The 13,763-nt window shown below is 46.8% G+C and overlaps 1 protein-coding gene across 2 annotated transcripts in view; it reads left to right on the top strand.

Annotated features, from left to right (window-relative positions):
- Positions 1-13,763, top strand: part of LOC120905055 (centaurin-gamma-1A) — a 157,909-nt gene that overhangs the window by 134,260 nt on the left and 9,886 nt on the right. For both annotated transcript variants that reach the window (XM_040315717.1, XM_040315718.1), the window contains exon 2: positions 8,139-8,371. In XM_040315717.1, coding sequence (XP_040171651.1) covers positions 8,139-8,371 — 233 coding nt within the window. The remainder of the gene's footprint in view (positions 1-8,138; positions 8,372-13,763) is intronic.

The raw sequence follows: 13,763 nt of genomic DNA, 5'->3' as shown, positions 1-13,763 counted from the left end.
TCCCCCCGAAGTCCACAGTACATTGGGCTCCTTTGGGCACGGCTATGTCAGAGTCTGGTTGTTTTAAGCAGAGAAACGAAACAGGAAATTGGTAAAAACACTGCGTGGCGCCATAATATGTGGTAATCGCTGCGGAGCTAAATTTGTTGCAGGCAGCAGCTAATCGATTTACCGACAGCTCATAAACTCGGTCGCCGGGAACGTGTGGTAGTGCGGCGGTGTCCCATTAAGAGAGCATGCAAATATATGCGCAGTGTGTGTGTGTGTGTGTGAAAGGGTTCGGTTGGGACAGCAGCCACGTTGCGTGCCTTGGCGCGTTTAGATCGATCGATCGGGCAGCGCATTTCGCTGCACATGTCATCGATGTTTACCGAACTAATTGATTTATCCGGGCGGGTACACGGCAGTGTCCCAGTGCTCCACGGGGATTGTGTAATCTTGTGCTGCGTTTTTGGTCGCTGCAGATAGACGCTGGCAGTTTGAATCCTATTTGACACACACAATCGCTCAAATGTAACGATCAGGAAATTCACGGAAGCCCAACAGGGTGTGGATTGCATAATTTTACACTCGAATCTAAAGAGAGCGAGAAAAACGAGTTCCAAACCACAGCGTAATTGTTTTGCGCAATTGTTTGTTGGACTCCGCAGACTTCAAGTATTGAGTGTGAAGAAACGCAGTTTGTACTCTGTTGTTATTTTTGCCCCGCTGCCTGTCGTGTAATGCTACAATTCAGTCTCAATCAAAAGCTCATCGAACTGAAACCAATTTATAATTTCCTTTCAACGAGGTCGCTTAGGGTTTTGGAGCATGCTACAAAAACGGACCCGCCGACGGACGCCGGTGTGTTGTCGTAACTATGTGGCGATAGACGACGTTTTTGTTACAGATCAAGCAAGCTTCCAAACCTTGCGGACACCTGCAAGCGTTCGAAATCAAATCACGTCTAATTTAATCACCGTCAAACGGCCCAAGTGGAACATGATTACGATGCACAACGTCGCCGTAAACAAACTGCATCATTGGTTACATTTTCGATTAGCTGTTTCTTTTCGTTGAACGATCAACAATTATCGACAGACGGCAGAGTGTGCGGATGTGCGTTTATGCTGGGTTGAAATAAATTAAAGCTAATCGAATAGAACAGCGCGAACCATTTTCGATCATGGCGGACAGCAGTAGCATATGTTTTGGGTCGAGTTCGTTGTTTCTTTTTTGGTTATGCTATTCGTGAGTGTGCACCACCGCGTGTCCAAACGCGCTTGTTGAATATTGATGAATATTAACATAATGATCATCACCATACGATTAACACGCCGCCCAACATAAGGAAGTCATCATCGGAATAGGAATGGGAGTTGTTGTAGTTCGTAGAACAATCACATCCCGTCCGAAAAGAAACACTACACACACACACAATGTTATGGCTCAAGAATGGTAAACAAACAGCAGCACCAATGCCTATGCACACCCGGGGACAGGAAATCAAACTCATCGCATTACGACGGTTTTCTATGCTTCTTGTTGCCCCGCTTTGCTTGACGGACGTTTTTCTTCCAGAAAAGCTCTTCAGCGGCTCTACACACGCACGAGTGGTCATAAAGGCGTTCGTTAACCTCCACCGACAAGTGGCCACTGGAGGATAATTTGAGCGCGCTGCTGCCCACAAACACGGCGCAGAATTTCTAACACGGCTGTTAGAGCAAGTTTAGAGCGGCTGTCGTTTTTGTCCATTTTCCGCTGCACCAGATTAACCATAAAATGTGCTCGTTTTGGGGTTTTGTATACTTATGCTAGATGCTGCTTTGAGTGTGTAAAGTGCTGGAATGAAGATTAGAACGCCGGAAAGGTGAAAGGTGTGTAGTTTGCTTTTAACGGTGCAATTACGAATGGAAAGGTGTGGGCCCCGTGGGTAACATTCAGGTGCGACGCCTTGTTGAAGGGTGATATTAAATGGTGCCGTTTTTATTTGTTTTATAAAGCACAATAATACAATTAAACCGAGATGGAGGGAGAAAGAAGAAAAGAAGTTTCGTTTTGTGTTTGATAAACTTTCCGGGAAAAGGGTAGTTTTTCTTATGTTCAAGACGCTTACAACTCCCTTCACCAAGCTTTGATCAAGTCAGTTTTGCATGTTTAATTAATTTATTCCACTCGACTTTGGAGGGGGGTTTGTGTTTTGATGAGGCGAGCTCCTGCGGAAACGGAAGCGATAGAATAAATATATGCACGTTCAGATCATCTTTACCTATGCGCTGGCTAGCTTTTCAACGTTCCGCCTCTGCCGCCGCCGCCGCCGGTGCATAAATCGATCAAAACAAAGAAGCACAAGGAAAATGAGCACCTTCAATAAATGCCTCCTACCTCCAGCACACAAAAGGAAACACATGATGATGTTACCTGGGGTCGAAAGGAAAACTCATCGTTTGGAAATTTTGGGATTCGATGGAGATGGTGCATAATCAGCGGGAAGTCCATTTCCGCCGTTTTTTGGCTATTTCTTCTATGTTCTTCCTAACCGATGAATGGTCACTCAGCCGTGATCCAGTGCCTCAGGGCTTGGAAGAAGACGATATAAATGATACTGTTTCTACCAGTTTTTCCTGCTCCAATTCTATTGGCCAATAAGGATCACAATAAACCCAGAAGCTTGAAGAAGTCGGAATCCCAGGTGAAGAAAGAAATTTCGCTTAGAAACTCGTGATGTCCGAAAAGCACCGAAAATTCCAAATTCCGGAAAGAGCAGAACATTACGTTCTGGTTCATTATTTTCAATTAGCTCCTACGGATGTTCCTCGGGTGGCGCTTCCTTTTACACACCTGTCCGCATTTTACGTGCTTTCCGGCCGAATGCCGACATCGATTGCCTATTCCGGATGTGGTTCGAAGGAATTTGAAGGTCAAAGTACACCGCCGGGAACCATCAGGTTTAATCATTCGATAAGCGCTTTGTGGGACAGTATGAACATCAGGAACCGTACCCCAAATTCCGGTCCCTCCAGGCAAACTATATAGGGCAAGCAAAACGCTTCGGGGTCAGGTGTGTATGAGCGTCTTCTCCGTCCTCCTACGATGCGGAAGCATTTAAGCGAAACGTGTTTACCCTCTTCAAAAAACAGATACATCCCTGCTCGGTATTTTGTATAAAATATTCCCTTGTTTCAGTTTTGCGCATCGCTTACGCTAACGACCATTCCAAGAAAAAAAGGGGAGATGTTTTTATGGTGATGACAAGCATAGCGATAATGTAACACAAACTTTGAGGGATCCCTTGCGCTCAAAGGGAAAGACATTACGCGATGATGTCCCATTGCCAAGAGAGGGCTAGAATCATTAGCGCGTACACAATTGGCTTGGGTTTTGGGGTGTTTTTAGATCGTGGGAGCCATACCCTGTCGTTGTTCAAAATTCATCAACCAACCACCAACCCAATCATGGGAGGAGACACTTGAAGCAAATTCGAATCATCGGTTGGCTTGCTGTGGTGCATTTCGTGTTGTTAGTCAGCGATATTTTTGGACCACTGTGGCTCTCGAACTCTGGCGAACTAATTTCACACACGCCGCTCTGTCGAGACGACTGCACGCAAACGGCTCGCGGGAAATAGCTCCACGGGGTCTCCGAGCTCATTTAGCTTTACGACCGGCATTGGCGAAGTCATCCATTCCTGTGCTCGAAACCGTTCCAAGCACGCATTCCGCAGCGAGTTGATCGTTCTGACGGAACTAGCGTCTCGTGCTTTGTCACAGTTGCTAGGTTGTCGATATTCGGACCTAACGCAGATGCTTCCAACTTTCAAACACACATAAAACGCTTCCTTGGGGTTCTTCTTGTCGTGGAGCAATTCTAATTGAATGCTGCTGTGTCACAGTTACTTTCACGCATGCATTATGTCACGATATGGTGTGCCGGTGTGCCAAGAACAAGGGGGTCGTTTGGTACTGCAGCAAAAAAAGGAACACGACGACATCTTCATTTGGAAAATGCGGACATACTTTCGGTGCAGTTGTCGTCGGCGTCGTGGGGTCATCCACTACATCACACTTGCTTAGTAGGTTTGCTGTTCATTTACCACTTGCAAGCTGACTCTACCTTCTAGATGACTAATGATAACATCACCGTGTGAAGGAAGAAGTTAGCAGCCCCGTGGCAACAGCCAAGATGTGACGACAACTTAAACGGCGCGCTGTGTCATGTAGTGCCAACGCTGGTCGTCGCCTCTGTCGCACCGAACCTGGGAGGTGTAAATGATTTGTTTGCATCGTTGGACGCGCTTATTTATGACCATAATGTTCCTCCAACAAGCCGGACAGAGCATAATGGTGCACCACGGACGTGCAGATGAGGCAAATTGGAACGCAGCACGTCCCGCAAACCTTCGCAGCTACTGCTGGTACTCTGGTGTTGGAGCAAAAGATGATAGTTTTTCCTTCCTTTCCTATGCTCTTGCACTAGCCAACATTTGCTCTCTCAGCTGTGCCTTGCCCTGAACCATAAAGTGTCTCGCCAGGCCCATTATATCATAATTCTTTCTCGACACATAATTTTCTCCTTCCTTGTGCACTATTTTGTGGGTTTTTTGTTGTTACTGCGTGATTGCTTCTATGTTTCAGTTCGGTAGCATAATGTGATGTCAGCGGTCGTTTTGACTTCCAATTTGTTGCCACTTGGAGGTCGTAACAAAATCGGGTCGTCGAGAGTGAAATCATCGCGCGGTTGATTAGTTGCGGCTCTGGCTTTGGTCATTAACATGCTCTTGTGTATTGTGCCAACTTAGCACACGGAGCTGAACATCGTTTTAGCAATGCAATGGAGGAAGTGAAGCACTCAAAACAAACTGCTGTGTTTGGGTGTAGCAACAAAAAGTAAAACAAGCTAACAAAAACAAATAAAATGGAAATAAATCATCTCTCCAACGCATATGCAAATAAGATTAAGCCGTAACATTTTGTGCTCGGAATGCAAAATCCATCTGTTCGGGGGGGGTGATTGTCGATGTCGACTTTTGCGCATGGCAAACAGTTTATGCAATCTTCACTAAAATGTTTGGAATACTCATCGATAGCGTGGCCTTCATTAACCAGATTCAATGCTAATCGAGGTTGAAACACTTTTCGCAAAAATAGAGCAACGTAAATGTAAACATAATGTAACATAACGCGTTCATAAATGAATTCCATTATATATTTATGCAACCCTTTTTGTGTTACGAATAAGGTTACCCACATTTCAGTCTCAGCTGATGTGAGATTTCATCTCCACATAATGCCCGAACTGAACACACACACACACAATTTCCATCAACGGATATTGGAAAAATATGGCATAAATGAAGAAAAACGGTGCCAAATAAATTACGTGTTCACACGTACATTTAACACACCACATCCACAGTGCGGTGAGGGATCGAAACACGAGATAGGAAAAATGAGAAAAAAGCTTTTAATGCACCCACATTGGCAAATTGGTGTGGGGTGTGCCATATAAATAAGCCGAAATTTATAAGAGAGACAGAAAAAGCAACCCAAAACTATATTTATTTCATCGAAACACGTCACTTTTTTGGAGTGCAATATCAACGCACAAGAGACAGAAAGAAAAACAAACCGTTCATTTCGGGTTATAAAATGACAAAGTTTACGGGTTCACCTTCAGCAAGCCCCGAGCCAGGAGAATTGCCCCCATAGTTAAAGGTTTTGTAAACAAACCACGTCCACGTTTAAAACTGTACGTCGAATTATATAAAAAAACGCACTCACATTCCGATACGAGCGCCCCAGCGGTTCGGGTGATTAATTTGAAGATTAAATGCGTCAGCTAATTTGTCCGGACGCACACACGATGGCCCAAACCCAGTTCGGGACACCACCGAAAAGACAGGAGGCACAGTTGTGTGATGCCTATCCCAACCGGATAATGACAATTTGCCGTCCGTTCCAGCGATGCCGGGGATTCGGGCGGAAGCGTACCAACGGTGGACAGATTTCTCACGCCGCACCGAGTGGGCCGAGCCCGTTCCACCGGTGTAAACCCTTTCTCTCACTCCCAAGGGAGTCGTCACGGCGCTGCCTAAATGGTGTTAATTTACATGCAATCAATCTTGCGCAATCTTATACCCCTCCCCCTCGGGAACGGTTGGCGGCGGCGTCTCTCTGCCTGTCTTCTGGCAACCAGAGGACCCCAGAAATCGTCGGCAAAGGGCGAACGCCGCGTGCTTGCTGTAATCAATCAAGATGCAAATGTGCACAATGTGTTCGTGGAATTCGGCTGCAGCCGAGGTGTCATCACAGATCGCCGACATTACTGACGTGTGTTGATGTTTGTAGCTCACGGTTTTGGAACTCGGTATGTGTCGAGTTCCGTTGGTGTCGATTCCATTCCTTTTCCCGTACAGAATTATTGAGACTTTTTAGAGAGCAGAAGGATCGCTCCCTGATGCTCCCTTTTTCTTATGCATATATAAGTGAGGCAATTTTTCCATGCTTTTCGTGGTGTGTCAAATTCGGTACAGGGGCGAGAGACCCACCGGAATTCGGTCGGGATAACATCAATCAAACGCTCTGTGTCTCGTCTGCCCAAGAACAGCACAACCAGTTCGGTACAAGCCTCAGTCCCTCAGATCCTGTGCCATGTGTTTGTCTCCCTCACGGACCTCACCAGCACCAGTGGCTAATCTTTTTGCAATCAATCAACACCTTTTTTTTATTTCTTTGGTAGGGAAAAGAAGGATAAAAGTAGTCTTACGTTTCTTCCATGTTCCAAAGGAGTCATGTTTTCGCATTCAGGTTGAAGAAGAAGAAAAGTTTTATATTTTTTTCTGGGCAATATGACGGATGGACGGTTGTATCACTATCGAGAGTATTGCTTTTATTTATCTTTTTCGTGGTAACATTTCCATTTTTTTAATGAAGTGAACTATTGATTGCGCTCAAGTAAAATCGATATCCTGAAGATGATGGAACGATAAAAAATCATCTGAATTCAGACATAAAGCAGCAAATACTCTTCGCTATGGCCAATCCATCAAATTGAGCCCGTGAAAGGTACACGTGTACTGTTTGTGTTGTTGTGTAGCTTTTGTTAACTTACTTGCACAAAACAAAATCATCACGGAGCGAGAAACCAGACCGAATCGGTCTTTTCAACAACAGAACAAGATTTTCCTCGACAGGATGGTGTCCTAAGGGTGTCCTGCCCAGCTACCAAAGTTTTCGGCGACATTCCGCTGTCAAAAACGTGTGCTGGTGATGAGCGTTAAAAAAAAACTCTTCTCACATGCATATCAAAACGTAATCCTTCGTTGATTAACTACAAGCAGATTTGAATAAAAATAATATCCCCAAAAGAAAACAATCTGCTACACTGGTGCTGACGGACGGATGGATGGATGGATGGACGGGGATGCTGGCCGTCTGCTTTGCTGGTTTCTTCCGGCAACCGTCAAGTTTGCCGGAATGTCACCCGAAATGACATTTTGATGAGATCTAATTCCGTTTTCATTCTTCTCGTGATCGTTCCCTGTTTTTTTTTCGGGAAACACGAAAAGGAATTCTTAATTTAAACGATCTCGCTAGAAAAGCAAACTGGCTTGCGCGCTCTTGCGGGCATCAGCTGGACGAGTCGCTCCCCCGGGTCGCGCCGGAAAAATAGCTCTATTATCCTTAAAGCAAACTTTGGCCGTGCTCGGCGAAGCGGTGACGCTCAAGATTGACACTTGAAAAGGAAGTGTTAATGAAACTCGGCGCGCGGGTCTGCTGGCACGGAAGGTTCGGAAGGTCAGTTCCTTCCGAGTGTTCCCCTTTTATATAATGTGCCTAGCGAAATTCCCCAGCCACGGCCCGGCGCCAATCAGATGCAAATCCCCGCTGTCAGAAATGGGATTAGTTGCCGTTTGCTTCCTTTTTTTGTTGGTGTTCAGGGCTTCTTTTATTTCTGGCTCTTACCAACCAAAAGTTTCATTAACACTTCCACACTGGGGAACACAAAACCAAAAGCGGGTTCCGTTTTTTTTCTTCCCCTGGAAAGACATGTGCAAATTTTCGAATAAATATGACAGCGAGGGGCCATTGTGAATGATCGAATGTGAATATATTGCAGCTTTTACTTATATATGCGTCTTCGTTTCCTCTCTTTCGCAGATTCGTTCGTTAACAGTCAAGAATGGACCATCTCCCGATCCGTGCCGGACATCCGGCTCGGCATTGTGGGCAGCCTGAGCTCGGGCAAGTCGGCCCTGGTCCACCGCTATCTGACCGGCACGTACATGCAGGAGGAATCGCCCGAGGGCGGCCGGTTCAAGAAGGAAATTCAGATCGACAATCAAAGCTACCTGCTGCTGATACGGGACGAAGGTGGCCCACCGGAGATTCAGGTGAGTGACACGCCGGGTCTGGTGGCTGCTATAATGCCATGCAAACACGTGGGCTACTGGGTGGGGTTGACAGTGGTAATAAAATATATATGTCGACCAGACTGGGTGGATCCCTCCATTATGATGGAGCAAGCGACGAGGGACGATAGCCTTCGTTTATGGGGCCTCGCAGCGACCAAAGACAGCCTGGGGACGCTTAGTGGACGTTCTTTGGTGCTCCAATTTGTATCCTTTGACCTCGGACGACCTAACTGCACCCAGAATGGGTGTGTGAACGCTCCCCAAGGCCAGCCAGGGAAGCAGGTTAATGGATACGGACGGATGTTTGATAATTAACTTTACCTGATAAAGTGACAGCCGTCTGCTGCCGCTTGTGTTGCAAAACACCGCTGTCAAGGTGGTGCAGTTTCTGAGTCAGTTGTGCGGCGTTTTTTTTATTGCAGTCAGAAGGGTTGTTATCATTATCTCTAGTTATGAATGTGTTTTATTGCAGTTATTGGAAATATTTGCAGTGACTTCAACTTCAGAAATCCAGCAAATCGAAAGCATACCTCGTACCAGCCGCATTCTTCACTCTTTTAATTTGTTGCTGACATCCCATTTCTTGTGTTGAAACTTCCGGATAGCTATATAAACACACAGATACCTTTAGTAGTCTAAGCAGGAAAAGGAAAGATAAATATCATCTTGGAATTGAAAAACCTGAACTTCGCCAGGAATTATGCTTCCAGCGCCGTGTGCTGCAATTGCGTAAGCGAATCGTTGGAGCAAAACAGAACAGAAAAAAAAATCTTATGCGCAGTGACATAAACCGGCTCTCTGCGGGTGGCATGCTATGGCCCCCGCCACTCGAACGTTCATCGACAGACACCTCCACAAAGCGAGCCAATGGCGACTGGCTCCATGTACGTTCGATGTGGGTTTGGATATTTTCAAGGGTGGTGGTTTTGTTGTTTCCTACACCTGTCTTGAGGTAAAGCTGTTTACACGTCAACCTCTCTCTGGCCGGTAGACAAAGCAGAGCTGGAGGTTTCGTGTGTATAGTTTAGTGCGGTGGCGCCAAGATCATCCGATAGAGAGCGGGCCTTGTTTGGAGTTGGATGGGATTGGAGCTTTCAAAAATATGGATAGCGATCGTCGTCGTAGGTAGCAATGTCACCTCGTCACTCAAAGATGAGCCTTTGGGGGACCTTGGAAATGGAATACCATTAAAAAATGAACGAATTGAATGTCTCATCACTTCCTATGCTTTTTTGGATAGAGTAGCGAGTTCAATTTTGCTGTAGCTGCTCCGAAATGCGTTTTTTGTAGTTGTTGTCTCCCTATAATAGCTCTCCCAAGGGGGTAATTTAGCATTGATTTTGATTGCAATTTCTGCATTATGTCGGCAACAATTAAAAGTCATTCGAAAGGCAGAACAATCAAAGGTCGCTGCACAGGTCTAGCATGACTTGCTGGTTAGTCTATTCTTCCTTCTCCCGAAAAAAACTCACCCCGCGTGATGAGTTATCAGTAAAATCGGGTGCAATTTTTTTTTCTATCCTCCCCTTCTGCAGCGAAGGATATAGCAGCAGCAGCAGCAGCAAAGGAAGGCAGTGGAAAGCATTATTGCAACCTAATTGTTGCAAATATTTTCATTCTCAACCACTCCCGGGAAGATCCCGGGCAGCCCAACAACAATGCAATAATAACCCAACCGTCCGTTAGGGAGATCGTGAACCGGCAGAGGCAACAGCGCCTATTCACAATTAATCGATGCATCACCGATTGCTGTGCGCTTTTGTGTCTGGTAGGTTGCTGCAAAAATTTGCATACCTCCCGCCAGCTTCTGCAACAGCATAAGCGTAGTAGCGTGCGTGAATAATTGGTCTTGCAGAACGTGTATAGGCTTTTTCCTCTCTTTCTCTCTCTTTTATTTCTTCTCTCTTGCCTTGGCACTGACTCTGCACCTCAAACAATGCCGGTCAGCTAACCACTGGGTAGGGTGCGGTAGGCCGCCTGTCTGCCGATCCGGGAATCGGATCCGAACGGCCGATTAACGGTTTGTGCCTGCCCCGCCAGCCCAGCCTCTTCGCTACTAATCAATTAGATGCCGAATCGTCAGCGCGCTCGCGCTACACTTGGGCGTTTATCGAGGCGTAAAGCGATTGATTGCAGTTTAATGACTTTCTCCCGGATCGTAGCGAAGGTCTCCCTCCAGCGGAAAAGGGTGTTGCTGCTGCTGCACCTTCATTTGAATTGCTAATTAGTGTGCGCCGATTGATAGCGCGGATTCGATTTTGCTGCCCAGGGATCAGCCCAGTTTTCCTGAGCTATTGATTTCCTTGGACGCATCGATCTCGCATCGAGTTTTAGAAGATAATGTATGCGGCGGCTACATTCTAATCCCCGTTGCTGGAAACGGGGAGGAGGAGGGTGTCTGCAAACCCGTTACAGTTAATCTAATTTGCAATTTTTGCAGAGCAAAGAGAGAAGAAAGAGAGAGCGAGCGCGAAAAAAGCGTACACGCGTTGTATGATGAATCTGCTAATGGTTTGTTTTCGTATCAACGTTACGATTTATTGATTCTTTGGGTGGACGGACACACACGTACACCGTACGCTATTGACTCTTCATCAAGGGCCGATACCCGAAAGGTTGTGTAAGCGATTCAGCCAGGAAAAAAACACAGGAGGGTTGTCTAGTGATCGATTTAGGCGCTAGGGGTGGAAGATCAAACGCATCGCGCTATATAAATCGTCGATTTTGTATGCATGCCTATCTCGGTTCGGTTTCCGTCGCGTATCAGCTGTAAAAGTCATTGTAATGTAAATATTATCGTTGCATTTCGAATCGAAATGGTATCGACGAATCGCTAACGCTAGTTTGTAGTCAGAAGCAGGACAAGTCGTTACTATTATTTATCGCTCCATTAGCAAGGGATCTAGTTTACGCACGCCAGCATTGGGTCCTCGGGTCAACTTAGCGCACAAAAAAGCCCCGTTCCGTTATTTATTTAAATTGAATAGCCGTGTGCTTTTTGTTTGTTAAATGTGTATTAACAAATATCGTTAAAATTACTTAAACATACACATTCTTCTGCATTGTCCTCGCTATCTCCTTTCTAAAACTCACCAAACCTCGTCGTACCTACCTTCGCATTGTTCAAACTTCAAGCGCTATTGTTTTCCCGCCAATGTGACAAGAGAAATTAGACCGGAGACACCTTCCATAATGCGCCCTTTAAAAACAGCTAAAAACCCTTTTTTTATTTCTGCTGCTGCTGGGGTGACAAAACACTGCAAAGCGCCACTGCAAATGCCGTCAACGACAGCATTGAAAGTGGTTTCTCGGACGGGCCAAACAGCATTGCTTGCTTGCTTGCTTGCTTGTCGCCACAAAGCGGTGACACTCTATGCCCGCGCGGCAGTACTACCACCCGCCGGCCGGGCCTCCCCTTCCATTGCCATCATCATCAACACCCCTTTAATTATGTGGCCAAGCTACACACCGGCAAGTATGATTTGCGTGTGTTTTTGCCGTTTTTTTGCCATCCCCCGAGAGCGTAAAGTTTAGCTGAAAATTAAATCAAACAATTGATGAACTTAAGTGCACATACACATGCATGCGTACACGTTTCAAAGCGGGCAGTGGTTTCATGTCCTGAATGCAGTCTCGGTTCATATTTCCACCCGAAAGCGGCCACCCCGGGCGAGAGCATCCTTTGTGAATGTGTGTGTGTGAGCATCATCACAGCCCTCTCGGTTTGCAGAAAAAGCGTCGCCAGAAGGATGCCCAAATGCAATGTGTGCTGTTGGGCAAATTATTTCGCCCTGTGGCAAAGAAGTGTGTGTGACTGTGAAGCGGTAAAAGGATGAAGCGCCGCCATCGTTTGCGCACGGTGGTGGAAAGATTTTTGCAAATGCAAAAAGGAAGGAACACATCACACACCCATCCTTTTCTTGGCTTTCATCAACCTTCTATGGCGGCTTGGATGGTGGAATAAATAATGGTAATTGCAGAGCGTAAGCAGGCAGCTGAAGCTTTATTATGTATGCCGCCGAATGCCCGCAGGATGCAGCAAGACACAAAAACACGCACGCACACACGTGAACAGGGTGCTTTCTTTTCCTGGCGCTGCACATTCATGGCCGAGATTGTTGAGAGCGCGCGTGGTGCTGCTGCGATGTTTGCATAACTTGCAGGCGTCTGTGGCATCTGTAGCCAATCTGCGAATGTGTTTGTATACGTGTGCACTGTGGAAGAAAGTTGGATATGCGGAGATTGCAAAAATAAGGACGCCCTTACACCCTTGGGGACGACGGCGACATTCGTCGTCTAAATCGCTTTCCATTTCAATGAACCTACCGGCGCGGCAGAAAGAAGCAGCGTTGCAAAATATGTGCCTCAAGAGACGCCTTCTACCCTCTTACCCTCCTACCCCCACCCCTTACAGACGTCTCAAGAACGAAAACATACACCCAAAGTCCCCCAGCTGCCGCCACTCCACTTGCGTCGGTTTGCGTGATTAACAAGCGACCGAGTTGTGCAAGGAGTTTGCCCGGTGTTGTGCTCCCCGCCTGAAAGGTAGGCCAAGCGCAATACACACCCCAACGTCGCACTGTTCTCCAGCACCGGTGTACCGTATGATACCGACAGCAGGAAGTAGTGTCGCCGTCGGCGACGCAAATTCTACCCCTTTGCGATGTCTCCTCTTGCGGCCTACGGCACAACAACAACCGACGGCGCGTTGTTGCTATTGAATTTTGGACCCATGGACGTCGTGGTGCACGGAGTAGTGCGCGATTGTGCGCCTGCGCGCACTCTTCTAAACAGCCTGACGTGTGCAGGCGACCTCTTGAACTTCTTCGCCGTGTACACGTCAGCCTCGCCTGCCTGGCTGCCTGGAATTATGCCTATGGGGTTTCTTGTGGGGCGCAAGGAAACTGGAATGGAGTGGGTGCGAAGCATAAGAAACGTGTAACTTAGACGGTGACGGGGGTTTGGTATGGCACTCGGAGGACAGGACATGGCTTACAAATCAAGTTCATTGCCTAGTGCCTCCACGGGCATGGTTCGCGTTTGGTGCAAAAATCCTACCGCGCTCAGTGTGCGAATTGGACGCATTCGGACTTGACTCCTCTCTCGCTCGGTTGTGGTTGTTGTGGTTATCGCATGCGGGAGCAGGTTCTAACGCTTTTCGCGGCTCGTCTGCAGCACGCTGTTTGTGCATTAGAAGTGCGTTTCGGCCTGACGTTTGTGGCCTTAGCAAACCCGCATCTCGTATGACAACGTGTCTATTGTGTGTACCGTTTTAGCATCAGCAGGAAGTGTGCTGCAGTTCTATTTCTGTCCGTGCAAGCTAGAAGCACAGCTTGGAGACTTTTGCCGGTGGTGAAGTGAAAGCAGTATC

This window comes from Anopheles arabiensis, chromosome 3 (genome assembly GCF_016920715.1).
Source record: "Anopheles arabiensis isolate DONGOLA chromosome 3, AaraD3, whole genome shotgun sequence".
NCBI lineage: Eukaryota > Metazoa > Arthropoda > Insecta > Diptera > Culicidae > Anopheles > Anopheles arabiensis.
This window is presented reverse-complemented; position numbering and strand designations above follow the sequence as displayed.